Source organism: Zingiber officinale, chromosome 2A (genome assembly GCF_018446385.1).
Source record: "Zingiber officinale cultivar Zhangliang chromosome 2A, Zo_v1.1, whole genome shotgun sequence".
Classification (NCBI taxonomy): domain Eukaryota; kingdom Viridiplantae; phylum Streptophyta; class Magnoliopsida; order Zingiberales; family Zingiberaceae; genus Zingiber; species Zingiber officinale.
Window position 1 is genome coordinate 173613651 of NC_055988.1, and position 16113 is coordinate 173629763.

The following is a 16113-nucleotide window of genomic DNA, read 5'->3' on the forward strand; positions in this document are numbered from 1 at the left end:
CTGTCGGCATTCTACTGTCGTGATGTAGTCGTCGGCACTCATCTGCTATGACACATTAGTCGTGCAAACAGTGATGAGAAATAGCAACTAGATATAATTCATAATGCTCTTATACCAATGAAGGAATTATAATTGAAATTTACTATACAAAACAATAAATCATACCTCGTTGTAGTGAAATTCAGAGGAGAAAAATGATTAATGGAGGAAGTCGTCTCTTACCGTTTGTGAAAAGGTTACAATGACGAATGCTTCTTGACAATTCCACAAACCAAATCCCACCGCATAATAGATATTCTTGTTCTCTCTTTTCTTTTTCCTCTCAACATCGATGAAAAACTTAGACGTCTTATATAATGGGAATACCAAGAGATATATCAATAAATTGTCTTATGGAAATATGGACAACGTAGGAATCTTGGATAGTCCACATTCCCATTACCAATATTCATTGATAGTATTAATTAGTAAGTATCATTATCATAAGTCTTATGGTAAGCTTGTGACAAATTTTAATAAATGTTTACAAGTTTAAAAATTCATTATTCTCTATTTACGTCATCAAAACTGACTAATAGAATTACAAAACTATGAATCACTTTAAACTAAAATAAATGCACTCCTACAAATCTTTTTAATATATCTATACGCTTAAGACAATGTAACTTGTGTGTAGTAAATTTTTAAATGAGTAGGAAAAACTTAAGTAGTGAAAGGCGGGTTAACAGGAATGCATTGGTATTACAAAAATTAGGTACACAAAATGAGAAATTCTAGAACCTACTTGCGCGGTTTAATGCAGTAATTTCTTCTATAAGACACAAATTAAGGAAGAACAAAAGGTTTATGATTCCAATTAAGTTTTCCATACAAATTCCTTTCCCTTTCACCAATACATGTACCAAATTATGGGAAAACAAAATAAAACAAAACAAAACTTCTCCTTTATTGCATGTCTTACTTTGATCTCTCCATCCCTTGTGAGCTCTTCTTATACACTTGGATTTGTTCTCAAGTTTCTTTCCCCTTTTTTCTATTTTTCTTTTTCAGCGGCAGTCAATCTCTCCAGCAAAGGAGCATAACAACACAGCGGCGCATGATGTAGAACTTGGCCCTCTGCTCTCTCACAAGACTCCCACATCTCCCGGACAAGGACTCCGCCGTGCTCCTCCTCTTCGCTTCTCCGCCTCCTCGCTTCCTCGACAGCTTCCATTTCTCATCCATGCGCACCTCCATCGTCTGGACGGATTCAACAGGAAGTGAAGAAACAGCGGGAGGATAAGCACGCCTTTTATAGAGAGAGGACTTGATCAGGCTTATTGCTGTTGGAGACCAGTGAGATGCTACTGCTCTTTGGAGGCCTCCATGTACACAGCGACCCACCGCCCTGCGTACAGTCAAAACAGCAGCGAGATTAGAAAATAGGTGTTGAATTAATTGACTCGGGAGACAGAGGGCGAGCAGAGCACTAATAATGGAGCAGGCACGGACGTCGCCACGCACGCATGGCGACAGAGGGAGACGCTGACTATTCGGAGCCATGTCGGATGCTGCCCCGCCCGGCGGCGCACGCGTGGATCCAACAGCCGACGGCCGCCGCGACGTGCATCTGATTCGAGCAGTGTTGACTCGACGTGGAAGAGAAAGGATGATGGAGGTCTCCGGGAGGAGGAGACAGAGCATGTGACGACTGAGTGGTCCGGTGTTTGTGATTCAGCATGGAACGCATGCATTATTGATTGATGATGCCTTCGGATAAGACGAAACAACAAAATATTTAGAGGTTATGAAAAAAAAATTACATTAGAAAATTTAAAATCTCAATTATTTTAATTTATTCGGCTTGATTTTAAAACTCGAATTCGATTAAACAGTTAGCCACCTAACATGTTGTGATGAATCGCTATATACCTAAATTCGACAACGACTACGACTACACTGATAGACTAGATTGACTGATTCAATTTATCTAGAAAAAAAAAGTTGGATTTGAACACCTAACTTTATCCCTCATATTTTATACAAAATACTATGGCAGGCTAGATCCGACATTGATTCCACATCAAAAACTTCATGTCCACACAAAAATTTTAAATTAACATTCATGTTCATTTCAGTTATACAAGATCTTAAATCTGTCGAAGAAATGGAACTCAAAATTGTATGAGAATATGCTTTTACAGAAGAGAATGCAGTTTTTACCACTCAAGCAATGGCCTAGCGACGACCTTGACATATCAAGTATATCTCTCTTGAGGAGGATCTGGTAGCCTTGGGTCTTAACCATACTGCCTTTGCGAAACGCTGTTTGCAAAATTTAAGAAAGGCTGCAACCATAAATCCACAACATAATCAATGAATAAGATTAAGGAGAGTTTTTCTTTCTACTTTATTCAAAAGAGTGTCTGGACCTGCATTATCTTCGCTCTCGAGGAGTTTAATCACAAGGTTGCCTCCTTGACGAAGAACGCCATCTTCATTTGTATCGGCGTCTGTGTTGTTGTCACTCGACTCTGCTATATTATCCCCAGCTGAGTTTGGTAAAAGTACCCTGCCTATAGCCAATGAGAGGGCGCGTGCGCCAAGTTCGCAGGAGAGAGCAGTGTCCTTTACTGTGATGCCCGATACTGGCGGACACATATCCGATAAAATCACAGAAAACCCTCTTTCCTGAAAATCATATAAATAACAAAAGATGATATAATAGGTGACAAGAGACTAGAACTTTTGTATACCAAACCGTTATTCTTCAGTAACTTGAAAAGAAAAGTAGTTGTGTTGATAGTGCGTGATTCAAACAATGACAACATCATTGAGCGATCTTAGTCTCAATTATTTGGGGTTTGATACATGCATTTTATCCGCCATTGAGTTTTATGCAAGGTTATAAGTTATTGCATTAGTTATATGCTGATTGAGTTCATGAGTTGGACCCAATTACTTGAAATTGACTATAGGCCTATACTCAAAATATCTTTAATAACCTTAAATTGAGCTTTCTTTGATGTATAAGAGTGAAAGGGACAAAAGCACCAATTTTTTTTCAATGATAAGCTACTTAAGTGTTTGATAAGTTGCTTTCAACAACTAAACTTCAAATATGGTCAATAAGCAGTAGCGGGCAAAATATTAATGCCTTGGGGCAAATAGTATTGCTAATTTTAGTAGGGCGCAACCTCTAGGCATCAAATCAAAAGCTATAGCAAAAGGTTGAAGTGAGAATATAACAGGTGTCGAAGCTGATTACAACTTTAAATGGTAATTTAAGAATGCCTACCAAGATAAGACCTCATAGATGATAATAAAATGAACTAGTCTCCTCTAACAGGTGGTGTTGGAGCTATTGTGCAAGAGTCAACTTAAATCCTTCTAGATTACCAAATTGAAGATGCCAATGTGGTATGGACTATGGAAGCTCAAGAATTATCGTTGGGACAATGATGGACTAACATTTTAAACATGATAAAATTTTTAAATTAGTTAAAGTCAATGCCAAGCCAGAAATAAGACTGCTTCATTGAGCAAATCTAAAGGTATGAAACACAATTCTAAAGGAATCAGTAACTTCCATAGAGTTAAATGGAAAAATAACATCTCTGAATTGCAAATAGCCAACAGTAATTAAAATGCTCCAGAACATCAGCATCCAGTAATCAGGAAAAAATAATACCTGAGGAGACATTGCCTTGACTTGATCTCTCAACAAATTCATCACATCCAAACAGATTGCTCTGACCCGAGAATCACAATGAGAAGAAGGAACTTTCACTTTCTGCAATGCAATCAACACCATATACACAGAGAATTAAAACGGCCTTCTCAGGGGGGAAAAAAATCATAGTCGTGGGAGAAACCTTTATATCAATGCCAATGACTGATCCGCCCTTCTCCAGCGGACCCAAGCTCTGACATGCTACCTAGTTATGTTGCAAAGATTAAGCATCGGATTTAGCAAAGAACCCATAAATTAGGAGTCAGTTTTCGAGACGAATGGAAGGGAAGGGCACCTGAAGCCAAGCGCCTGGTGCGCATCCAAGATCAAGCACCGAAGCCCCCGGAGTTATGAGCTTATACTGCTTCTGCATCTGCAGAAGCTGCGAAGAGAAGGGAAAAGCAGAAGTCAGATTTGTTTCCGAATCAAAAGCAACGACAAGAGAACAGAGACGGGACCTTGAAGGCAGATCGAGCGACGTAACCGAGGCGCTGCGCTTCCCTGCAGAAGAAGTCCGGAGAGCCGGCGCCGCTCATCGTCGCCGTCTCTCTCTCTCTCTCTCTCTGAGCGCTTTCTTCGCCCGCCAGCCGCTGCTCCAAAAACCCTGGTCGATTGTAAGCGTGTCGAGTTGAATAAGTTGGAATTATTTAGGCCTTGGCCCATTTAGATACTGTTAAGCCCAGTCCATTTACAATAGGGAAAACAAAAGCAAAAAGACCGCCGTTGCCGGGGATCGAACCCGGGTCACCCGCGTGACAGGCGGGAATACTTACCACTATACTACAACGACATTTGCATCTTCTGGCGCACCTGTGAATAATATAATGTATAAAATTATGCTCAATGCAAATTTCCAAGAACATAAAGGAAAATTACCTGAAAGAAAAACAAATTTCCCGTTTCTATCAGACATCGGCATCAGTTGAAGGTTTCAGAACGACAACAATGAAAGTGAGCAAGTCTTTCATGTCAGAGAGTACAGAGATCGAAACCCAAATTCCTTCCATGAGTAAACAATACATGTAACTGCATTTACATCATTAGCTGAAGAAAATACGTGTGGGTTTTGATGAAATAAAGCTAATGAAAATTATTGGGTTTCCATGAGGATAAAGCATATATAATACGACCCTTCCACCCTTGCAGCATCCATTTGCTATCTTCGTCGACGACAAAGTCCTTGTTGTAGCAGGCCTTCACCTTATCTTTTGCTTTCTTCATGATATCTCGATTCACTGGGAGCTGCATAAACCCTGCCCTTAGATTCCTTACACCCCATTGCTTGTAGGTCTCTGGTCTCTCCAATCTTTCTGTGCCCTCACAAGCAATTATATTGAGAACCTCGCGGCCAAAGAGGACGTTTTCAATCAGCTGTCTTGACTCATGCTTCTGTACCACGTTAGTCTCGATCATGTCATACACAGAGGAGTAGTGGAACAGAGCTTCTCGGAAGCGTGTAACGAAGAATGGCACACTGTATGTGCCATTAACAATGCCATGAATGAAGACATCCGGATTCATTCTTCGTATATTGTTTAAGACCATGTCCCTTGGGTTATCTACTACCACTGTCTCATCCATGAGGCTCTTGAACCTGTACAAACAGTTCACAACCAACACCTCGTCGCTTTGGAGGTGGAGATCCTCTGCTCGAATGGTCTCCCACTTGGCTGATGCAATTGACCGATACTCAAATGGTATGCTAAAACTGCGAGCATAATCAGCTAAGCGGCGGCCAGTTTCATCAATCAGCTCTGCTGGACGGAACCCAGCAACAGGAGTATCAATGCCAGTAATGCGAACTTTGGGAGGCCTACCGCGATAAGAAAGGCGTTGCAAGAAACATGGCCATTGTAAACCATAGTATATACCAAAATCTATGATGTGCAACTTTGTCGCCTTCTCTGCCACATCTAGGATGGTCTGGGTGGAGAAAAAATGGGAAAGCTTCCTAAAAGGGCAGGCAGTTGTATAAAGCTGGTAAGCCTTCAGAACATCAGTAACAGAAAACCGTTTTGAAGTCAAGGAATGATAGATCTGGCTTCCTGTCCCAGCAAGGCGAGCCTGGAGGCCATTCGCAAAGTAATGGGCTAGTCTCTCATTTGCATCTCCTTCTGGTGAAGAATGCTGTCTGATCTGCTTCAACATTTCATTTGCATTGCGAGGATCGTCTGCAGCCACAGCTTGAGCACAATGAATTAAGAGAGTGCTTAGGTCCACAACCTCCCTCTTTGATTGTTTCCTCCCTCGACTTTTCCCTGAACCGGATCCTTTTGAGTTACTGCTACGAGAAACTTTGTTTGCCTCATTCTGCAATTTCGTTTTAAGTTTAGCAGCAGCATTTACACAAAGCTCCTCGGATAACAGAATCTCATCAAGCAAATCAGTGCGGCGAGAATCATCAGAGAAGATAGCTGATTGTTTATTACTCCTACCTGCCTCCAAATCCACATCCTGGCCATGTGGGTTTTTCTTGCCCCTAGATGAAGAAACTTGATTGTCATCAACTTTGTCCTCTTTTTTGGCCTCAACCACCTTTTTCCCTTTCGTTGGCACTTGCGGTAAGCGGAAATCATCTACCTCTAAATCAATCACCAGCTTATCGTTACTTGGAAGAAATTTCTGTCCTTCCTCGAATCCCTTTTGGAACTGTGAATCAGACTGGCTTTCGGCAAGGAAATCAGGAGATGGAAACATTGCTAGAATAGATTTCGCCTTCCCATCTACTGTATCACCAAAGCTATTCTCCAAGAAAAGAGTAGATTGAAAACAATCACTATATACAACAGGGTTGATCTGTGACTGAGAAGACTCAGCATGCTCATCGTCCTTGGCTGTGCTGCCACTGCCAGTAGAGTTAGAATGGTGATCGTTGGTGTAATCATCAGGACCATCCGAAACATGGCCAGAAAATACCAGTGGCTTATGAATTGAAGTCGAGACTTTCTCATCTAAGATGTCATAAAATGGCTTCTCTACAGCTAAGAGAGCTGGGCTTTCTGAATAGGTATCAAATTTATCATCATTGCTCCCCTCCATGAGCATTTGCATATACCTGACAACAATATCTGAGAATTCAGAATCATCTGGTGAATCAACTGCGGCGCCTGAAGCCAGCGGTGGCACAAGGTGGGTGATTGGGTCAGAGACAGAGGGCAAAGAGCTGGGCTGCACACTTGTGAGGTCGAACAGCATACTCTGATTAGAAGACTGCAGTTGCCCTCCCAATTCTAAGCTGCTAAAAGCGTTCTCCTGACTGATGAGATTATCATAACAAAATTCCACATTTAGGAGGCTGCTAAACGAGGGCATGACAGTGGCACTGACGTCGGGCGCTGAAGGGGTTTGAAGAAATGTATCGTTAGGGAGTTCAAAGACACTGTTTGGGATAGAGGCAATGGTGGCTGACGCCGACTGTGATGGCTGCGGCCCTTTGGCTTTGAAGCTATTTGCAGTGGATGGATCAGAAACGAACTGGTTATTATCAAATTCCTCTAATAGTGCTCGCAGATCTCCAATTCCACTGTCCATGGCTTGCGGATTCTCATTAGCAAGCCTGAAAGACGACTATCACAAGTCAATAAACCCTAATCGAACAACACTCTTCGCAGCAAATCACAGACACGGAAAAAAATAGAGACTTTTACGAGTCAAATGCAAACTCCTACTAATGCATAAGAAATCTGGTGCACTTTTTTTTTCAATTCCTAATTTTGAATAAGAAATCGTGTAAACTTAACAAAACCTAGAACCAAAAAAAACGGAACTGAGATCGCCAAGCACCATCCAAATACCTCGATAAGCCAATCGAAAGTAGAAACAGCTAAAAGCTTAAAATAGCATTAAGATTTCTGGGAAACGCAAGCAATCGCATCTTTCAGAAACCAACCGATTGGGAATCAATGGGATCACCGACAACTAGTCGAAACGAATCGACAACAACAAGAAAAAAAAAACGAACTGATTCAAAGATGCCGACATAACCAAGGGGAGGGAGAAGGGCTTACCCTAAACCGGGCGCCGAAGAAGAACTCCACCAAAAGGGGCAATCTTCGTTGACTACTTCCTTTATCTGCGCCTCGCTTTATATACGTGTGAGACTGATAGAGCGATTCCGCGACCAAGGTTACAACAAAAGCCAGGGCACTAAACACTGCAAGTTCAAAGCCAGATTACGATCCTGCCCTTCTCGGATCGATCGTCCACACGGCGGCCATCGTGAACGCGGAGTTGACCGGCGACTCGTCGTCACTCGGCGCCGACGAACGAGGCCAATGGAAGGATGAGGACAGATGGCTGGATCAAATTGGTGGTCGAAAAGATTTATATATTTATTGTTTATAAAATTATCAAAGACGCCCCTTCATTATTAAAAATTTGTTTTCCAACCCTCAAAATTGACATAATTTTTTATAATATATTTTATCTCATGTGAAATCGTCACATACCATTTAAATAGGTCTCACAAATATAAAAAAAATAAATATATATATATACATAACTGAAAGCACATAAACACTTAACCTCAAATAATGACATTTCGATAATTAAACCTTAAATTTTTCAACCATAAAATCATGCCCCAATCTGTGTTACTAGTCTAATTGCATCACACATCAAGATATATATATTTTGTCTCGTGTCACTGAATGGGAACATACAAACAAAAAAACGTACGAAATAAAATATTTGATGTCTTTATCAATTTTATATGTTTCTTAAAAAAACTATGACAATTTTTCTTACAGTAAAGTGTAGACGAATCGAATATGAGGAACAAATCTGAGGTTCAATTTACTAAAAATTTATTTACGCTGATCCAATACACATAATATTAATTAGATAAAAATGATTCGTTAAATTAAATGAATAAATTTAAATATATATTCAATTAATTAATATTTGTGAATTAAATTTATCAACAACCTTTTTATTCATTAATAAAAAATTTTATCAATATGTTAAATAAATAAATAAATAAATTTTTATTATCAATTTTAATAATTAATTAATTAAATTTAAAATATAAAAATTCTAAACAATTTAAATTAAGAGTTCGACTATATCTAAATATTTTAACAACACAAATAATTTTAAATTTGACTTGATTTAATTTAATTTAATTTAATTATTTAATCGAAAAAATTAATATGGTAAAATTAGACTTGATTTAACATATTTATTGTAGTATGTATCTAAGCAAAATATATATACTATAAAATAATGATGGTAATAATAATATTTTGTATAATTTCAAATTTTTTACTTTTAATAAAATATTAGGATTATTTCTATCTACTTGGATGAAATTGTTAGAATTAATCTACTTTCGGCAATTTACCAAAACGCGTACTACGGTTAATGTATTTACCAAAAAGCGCATCACAGTTTTGTATTTACCAAAAGGCGGATTTTACCAAAATCAATCCCCAGATTACCCCTCTGGCTAACCTGGCAACCGCCTTTTTCAAACACATTTTTTCAAGCATCCAAGCCGAAAGTAGAATAGAAAAATAATTTGTGGTTCGGATACACGTCTTCTCACCGTCTCTCTCCCTTCGTCCCTCTGTGTGGTGTTATAAACTTGAAAGAAAAAAAAATAAAAAAAATATGAACCCTGCGCTTGCCATTACTGCTCGTGGTGGTTGGCGATTGCAATAGACCAGTTAGGTTTATGGCATAATTGCGTAAGAGTTGCTAGAGGAGACCAAGGACAAATTAAGTTAAGAAGGTCAGCCGAGAAGGACAAACTTCTTGCAAGAGGGAAATGAGTAGAAGCACACATTTAAAGATTTAGACATGTATGTATGGATTTTTTTTACTGTAAAATAGGGTAGTGAAGGTAAATAAAAAGTACATCATTTGTCTGTGAATGGTGGCAGCAAAAAATGATTTTATGGTTAATTTTGGTTGTGTGGGGAATAATATTCAATAACACCTGAATTATGATGTAATAGAAGACTTAATCGATTTAATTCATGTTAGTTTTTGACGTTGATAGTTAAGTTTGGCTATGGTTTAGTCAGTGGTGGTCCTAGTTTACAAGAAGTATCTGCTTCAAAAGTGGCTTGATATCTATGAGATCAGGCCCAACGTGGGCCTGATATCATAGATATCAGGCCTAACGTGGGCCTAATATCTATGATATCAGGCCCACGTAGAGCCTGATATCGATAATGTGTTATGTGGTTAAAACTTTACTTTTGCATCAGACCGTTCCTAGTTTGAGCAAAATTACAATTTAACTACAAAAAATGATTATGTAGTTGCAAATTTACTAAAATAGTTTTTTAATTTATTTATCAGGGATGATCATATAACTGACGAAATTCTATCTGAGATATGGAATACTCTTGATGCAACTTCTAGCATTGGACATGCAGATAATGTAGGAGAAGTATCCAGAACAAATATTCCATCATCTTCACAGTATACTTGTGTGCATAACACAAATAGAAATACGAGCAGTAATTTCACATTTGATCTAAATGAAGAAGCTAGTATTCAAGAAGATGAGGTTCTGAACCCGTGTGCAACACTTGTTGATTACTATGAGCCTAGTTGGAGTGAGGAGGAAGGGTATTATAACCGAAATGAAGAGGAAATGCAATGCAATACAAATGTACAAGAATTCTTTGCTGATGATATGCAGATTGAACAATATGAAATATCTCAAGAGCAGTATAGTGACTTAGAGGAGGAGTTCCCAATAGCTGATGATCCATATATTCTAAATTCTCGATTGCTCCAAAGGCCAATTGAAGAGGCAACAGATCAGCATGAATTTTTTGTAGGACAGATATTTCAGTCTCGACAAGAGTTCAAGAATCAACTTGTGAAGCATGTCATGGTTAAACATATGAAATATAACCCAGTTGACACTCGGAAAAATAAAGTAAAAGCTGTCTGCTTCAATCAACCGTGTAAGTGGAGAGTAGTTGCCAGGGGGGATGTCGAGTTCATTGTTACGAAATATATAAAGGAACACCAATGTGACACAATTAGGGAAAGTGCTGATCATCAAGCATGCTCTTCATCCTTTGTAGCTTCTTTTGTTGAAGAGCAATTTCTTGCTAATGAACAATACAAGCCAAGTATGATTATAGCAGATATAAAAGCCAGGTTCGGAGTGACCATATCCTACAGAAAAGCTTACATAGCTCGAGAGAAAGCGATAAAGAAAGTTGTTGGAGATTATGATCAAGCATATAGAGATCTTCCACTATATCTGCGTGAGTTAAGAGTAAGGGATCCTGAAACCTATGTTGCACTACACAGGAATGGGGATAATCAGTTCCAACGATGTTTTGGGGGTTTTGGAGCTTGTAGGAGAGTATTTAGGTCTTATCTGCATAAATTAATTGGAATTGATACCACACACCTAAGAGGCAAATATCCGGGTGTGTTGTTGATGGCTACATCAATAGATGCTAATGACAATGTCCTCCAGTAGCCTTTGGAATCGCTGAAGTTGAATGTGGGTCTGCATGGGAGTGGTTTCTGGATCATACGAAGAGATTCTTTAATGTTGATCCAGAGTCAATGAGTATAATATCAGATAGACATCGTGGCATTATAGCAGCAGTTAGGAAAGTATACCCTACTGCTCATCATGCTTTTTGTTGCCACCACATGTCTTGCAATATGATAACAGATACTGGCAGTAGGTCAGGTTTAGGGTTGTTTTGGGCAGCTGCTCGAGCAAACACAACACTACAATATGATCTCATAATGTAGTCCATGCTTGAAAAACATCCAGATGCTCATAAGTGGCTTCAGAACATTGACCATAAAAGATGGGCTAATGCACACTTTAGTGGGAGAAGGTACACAATGCTAACCACCAATTGTGTAGAGAGTTTAAATGCTTTGTTCAAGGAAACGCGTGAACTTCCGATAAACAGGTTAATTGATAATACCAAAAGAAAGGTAGCTCAATGGTTCTGTAACCGTAAGGAGGAAGCGTCGAAATGGTATGTAGCGTTGACACCTCATGCTACCAAAGAAATGCAATCAAGGAGGGAGAAAGCTAGACGATATAAAGTCCACCCCTACTCTCAATCCGAAATGGAAGTAGAGACATGGGGTGCTTCATACATTGTTGATTTGGAGAGGAAATATTGTAACTGTGGGGAGTTTCAAATTTCAGGATTGCCTTGCTCACATGCAAATGCCGTCATAATTCACAGGAACATGGATACACTCTCATATTGTGAGCATTACTTTCATTCACATAATTGAAAAACGACATACATGGATCGTATTTACCCCTGTCGAAGCAAAGAATTTTGGCCTAGGGGTGTCAACAACATTATAGTGCTATGTCCCCGTAGCCTTGTGCAGCCTAGTAGGCGAAAGAAGGCAAGGATCGAGTCAAAACATAATGAGAAGGTAAAAATCAAATGCAGCAGGTGCAAACAACTGGGCCATAATCGGAGGACCTGTAGAATGCCGCCAGCCCCTGGATCTTGACTGAATTGTAAATTGGAGGAGTTGAGGCATATGTTTTGTATGAAGTACATAAATAGGTTTGTAAGACAAACAGTTGTTAAAAGTGATGTTTCTGTTATATACGTTTATGGAGTATTTAGTTTGTGTTACAGTTTTATGGTAGGTATGAGAAGTGTAAACCATCACCTGCAAGGCAGAAATAATACTTCACACCATATCTCTATTGTGTCAAATAAAAATGCGATACATTTTAATTCAACAGGAAGGGGTTCGTAATTTCAAAGTCACATTAATATGTAGTGAAATATAGATGTGTTAAAACATGCACAAAGGGAGTGTAGTAATCCATTCCATAGGGTAGAAAAAGAAAAGGTGGCACGGTGCCATACTTCCTAATCCATGGTATATAAATTATGTTTGACACCATAAATATCATCTCCCCACCAAGACCTTCACAGGGGACTTGATTTCATGAAAATCCAAGTAGGGGAGGGTCATCAGTGGGTTTTGGTCAAAACCCACTGATGGACCTAGACACATCGGATTGGACCCATTTCAGCTCTAGTGGTATTCTGGAGTTGCAAGGACTCAGAATCTGGTGGCAAATCATTATTTAAATATTTATAGGTGCTGGGAAAAATTTAAAATACAATCAGCCTCCGTTGGGCCTGATATGCTTGGATATCAGGCCCAACGTGGGCCTGATATCCAAGCATATCAGGCCCAAAGTGGCCTTGGCACTTATAAATGGCAACTGGCACGGAGCCATACTTCGTAATCCATGGTGTATAAATTATGTTTGATACCATAAATATCATCTCCCCATCAAGACCTTCACAGGGGACTTGATTTCATGAAAATCCAAGTAGAGGAGGGCCATCAGTGGGTTTTGGTCAAAACCCACTGATGGACCTAGATACATCGGATTGGACCCATTTCAGCGCTAGTGGTATTCTAGAGTTGCAAGGACTCAGAATCTGGTGGCAAATAAATGTTTAAATATTTATAGGTGGTGGGAAAAATTTAAAATACAATCAGCCTTCGTTGGGCCTGATATGCTTGGATATCAGGCCCAAAGTGGCCTTGACACTTATAAATGGCAACTGACACGGAGCCATACTTCGTAATCCATGGTGTATAAATTATGTTTGACACCATAAATACCATCTCCACACCAAGACCTTCACAGGGGACTTGATTTCATGAAAATCCAAGTAGGGGAGGGCCATCAGTGGGTTTTGGTCAAAACCCACTGATGGACCTAGACACATCGGATTGGACCCATTTCAGCGCTAGTGGTATTCTGGGGTTGCAAGGACTCAGAATCTGGTGGCAAATAAATGTTTAAATATTTACAGGTGGTGGGAAAAATTTAAAATACAATCAACCTCCGTTGGGCCTAATATGCTTGGATATCAGGCCCAACGTGGGCCTGATATGCTTGGATATCAGGCCCGACATGGGCCTGATATCCAAGCATATCAGGCCCAAAGTGGCCTTGGCACTTATAAATGGCAACTGGCACGGAGCCATACTTCGTAATCCATGGTGTATAAATTATGTTTAACACCATAAATACCATCTCCCCACCAAGACCTTCACAGGGGACTTGATTTCATGAAAATCCAAGTAGTGGAGGGCCATCAGTGGGTTTTGGTCAAAACCCACGGATGGACCTAGACACATCGGATTGGACCCATTTCAGCTCTAGTGGTATTCTGGAGTTGCAAGGACTCAGAATCTGGTGGCAAATAAATGTTTAAATATTTATAGCTGGTGGGAAAAATTTAAAATACAATCAGCCTCCGTTGGGCCTGATATGCTTGGATATCAGGCCCAACGTGGGCCTGATATCCAAGCATATCAGGCCCAAAGTGGCCTTGGCACTTATAAATGGCAACTGCCACGGAGCCATACTTCGTAATCCATGGTGTATAAATTATGTTTGACACTATAAATACCATCTCCCCACCAAGACCTTCACAGGGGACTTGATTTCATGAAAATCCAAGTAGGGGAGGGCCATCAGTGGATTTTGGTCAAAACCCACTGATGGACCTAGACACATCGGATTGGACCCATTTCAGCTCTAGTGGTATTCTGTAGTTGCAAGGACTCAGAATCTGGTGGCAAATAAATGTTTAAATATTTATAGGTGGTGGGAAAATTTTAAAATACAATCAGCCTCTGTTGGGCCTGATATGCTTGGATATCAGGCCCAACGTGAGCCTGATATCCAAACATATCAGACCCAAAGTGGCCTTGGTATGGTATCCTTTCTTATAAATTTAATTTACAATAATTTTATTCACCATAAATTTTAGTTACACAAACAGTAAATCATTACTACAATAAATTATTACAATTGTTCACTATTTCTATAGTTTAAAGTTTTTGTCAGACATGATTTTGTGTCCAAGTCTAAATCTATAAGCTCTCATATCAGCTTGTACAAAGTCTGTAGATCTCCGGAACATCAAACTCTCTGCATAGCGCATTATAAAAAAAGCACAATCCAACCTACAAAACAAATGCACAATCCATCATAGAAAAGGCAAATAGAATTATTATGGAACATACACTAATACTTACGATTTGCTTTGTGTGGGGCCAATAACTTGCATCGTTTTATACTCTCTCCCGGAGAATGGTTCTAAACCTTTATGCCATATGTGATAGTATGACCGGTTCAGCTCCTTATAAAACAACACCTACAAATATCAAACCATAGTAATTAATACATAAACAATGATTATTGGATATAAGAAATTTGTTACTTACAGTTTGATTAAAAACAGAAGTGTAATTTTCTGTGGTGCCAAGAGAGTTATAATGAATTATTTGTCGTTCCTCCAGGTCCATGACCATTAGATGCCAATGATCATCTTGGTTATGTAGAGGACAAAAAATATATCTAATGTCCTTGTCGTCATCTGTTTTTGCAGTTTGTTTCAATGCATCCACGTGCATCATTCCAAACAAGTCCTATACAAATAATAGAGCTATTATGGTGACTGCATCCAATATATAATTTAAACAATTTACAATGAGATAAGGGACATACTGGGAATCCAACCCCACAAAATATGGATGGGTGGTATGGTGAGTTAGAGTGTTTGGCTTCATTAGCAAGAATATTCCAATAAACATTTATGCAATCCCCATTGGTATATTGTGTCCAATCAAATATTGTCATAAAAGATTGCATATCTAAGGAGAAATTATCATTTGCCCATATTGGTTGCACCGTCACCCTACACACAAGTATACAGTCAATGGTATTTAATAAATTGAAAATAAAAAAATTATCATTAAACTCCAATAATAATCCTTTGTTGACATGTGGGTTAAGAATTTAGGTTGGCAACTACGTTACCTTAACTGACTGAGCTTCAACAATGCATCGGCTATCACATCATCTTTGCTCTTTTTAAAAAATGTTTTTGCTTGCTGAGATAATTAAAATAATACTATGTCATTAAGGATTCTAAAATAACAACTTACCTACTCTCGATCGTACCTTCAATATTTTGGTTTTGACCTTGTTAATTTCATGACATTGTGTTTCTATCTGTGATGAACTTGTATTTTCTGTCTTTGATGGTGCAGGAGCATCTGGTTCGACACTAAGAACAACCTGTTTGCCTTTTTTTTTGGTGCATTGGGATATCAACCTTCTCTGGGTTCTCTTTCTTTTGGGGCCTACCCGAAAATTAGTTGGAATTATAGGCAGATTAGGGTCTATGCCTTCTGATGCTGGGTCTATGCCTTCTGATGCTCTTGGCTCCCCTGATATGCTCTGTATGACTTGTTGGAGCTCTTTAATCTTATTTTCGGCATCGGCTATGATTTTGTCTTTTACAGTTAAAATTCTGTTATCCACGTCAGAATTTATAGTGTCAGCCTTGTTGCCACTCGTATCCCGTTCTTTACGCAGTTCACTTATTTGT

The 16113-nt window shown here is 39.1% G+C and overlaps 2 protein-coding genes and 1 non-coding gene across 5 annotated transcripts; all 3 read right to left on the reverse strand.

Annotated features, from left to right (window-relative positions):
* Nucleotides 1-825: 825 nt before the first annotated feature.
* Nucleotides 826-4725, reverse strand: LOC122043354 (ribosomal RNA large subunit methyltransferase E-like). Of its 3 annotated transcripts, none has more exons than XR_006129492.1 (9): nucleotides 4589-4725; nucleotides 4171-4316; nucleotides 4008-4094; nucleotides 3855-3917; nucleotides 3671-3772; nucleotides 2412-2670; nucleotides 2203-2327; nucleotides 1470-1749; nucleotides 826-1387 (listed from the first exon to the last, which is right to left on the reverse strand). XR_006129492.1 is itself a non-coding variant. In XM_042603926.1 (9 exons), exons 3-8 carry the CDS (start codon nucleotides 4246-4248, stop codon nucleotides 2218-2220), a joined length of 699 nt encoding a protein of 232 aa, XP_042459860.1. In that variant the 5' UTR covers nucleotides 4249-4316; nucleotides 4486-4522; nucleotides 4589-4694; the 3' UTR covers nucleotides 826-1749; nucleotides 2203-2217. The 3 variants fall into 3 exon arrangements, 2 of the variants coding, with proteins under 2 accessions (XP_042459860.1, XP_042459859.1); XM_042603926.1 differs by adding an exon at nucleotides 4486-4522 and having other exon boundaries at nucleotides 826-1749; nucleotides 4589-4694; XM_042603925.1 differs by having other exon boundaries at nucleotides 826-1749.
* Nucleotides 4431-4502, reverse strand: TRNAD-GUC. Its single transcript has one exon. It is a non-coding gene; the product is annotated as a tRNA-Asp (tRNA).
* Nucleotides 4669-7874, reverse strand: LOC122043353 (scarecrow-like protein 9). The gene is made up of 2 exons (XM_042603924.1): nucleotides 7720-7874; nucleotides 4669-7268 (listed from the first exon to the last, which is right to left on the reverse strand). Exon 2 carries the CDS (start codon nucleotides 7241-7243, stop codon nucleotides 4793-4795), a length of 2451 nt encoding a protein of 816 aa, XP_042459858.1. The 5' UTR covers nucleotides 7244-7268; nucleotides 7720-7874; the 3' UTR covers nucleotides 4669-4792.
* Between the last annotated feature and the right edge of the window lie 8239 nt (nucleotides 7875-16113).

What these genes read in the sequence shown, in the direction of transcription:
- LOC122043354 (XM_042603925.1), bottom strand. Translation starts at nt 4,631, where the DNA reads ATGCCGATGTCTGATAGAAACGGGAAATTTGTTTTTCTTTCAG. An exon ending in CACCAGGCGCTTGGCTTCAG is followed by an intron (nt 3,918 to 4,007) that starts GTGCCCTTCCCT and finishes CAACATAACTAG; the next exon opens with GTAGCATGTCAGAGCTTGGG. An exon ending in TCATTGGCATTGATATAAAG is followed by an intron (nt 3,773 to 3,854) that starts GTTTCTCCCACG and finishes ATTGCATTGCAG; the next exon opens with AAAGTGAAAGTTCCTTCTTC.
- LOC122043353 (XM_042603924.1), bottom strand. Translation starts at nt 7,243, where the DNA reads ATGGACAGTGGAATTGGAGATCTGCGAGCACTATTAGAGGAATTTGAT.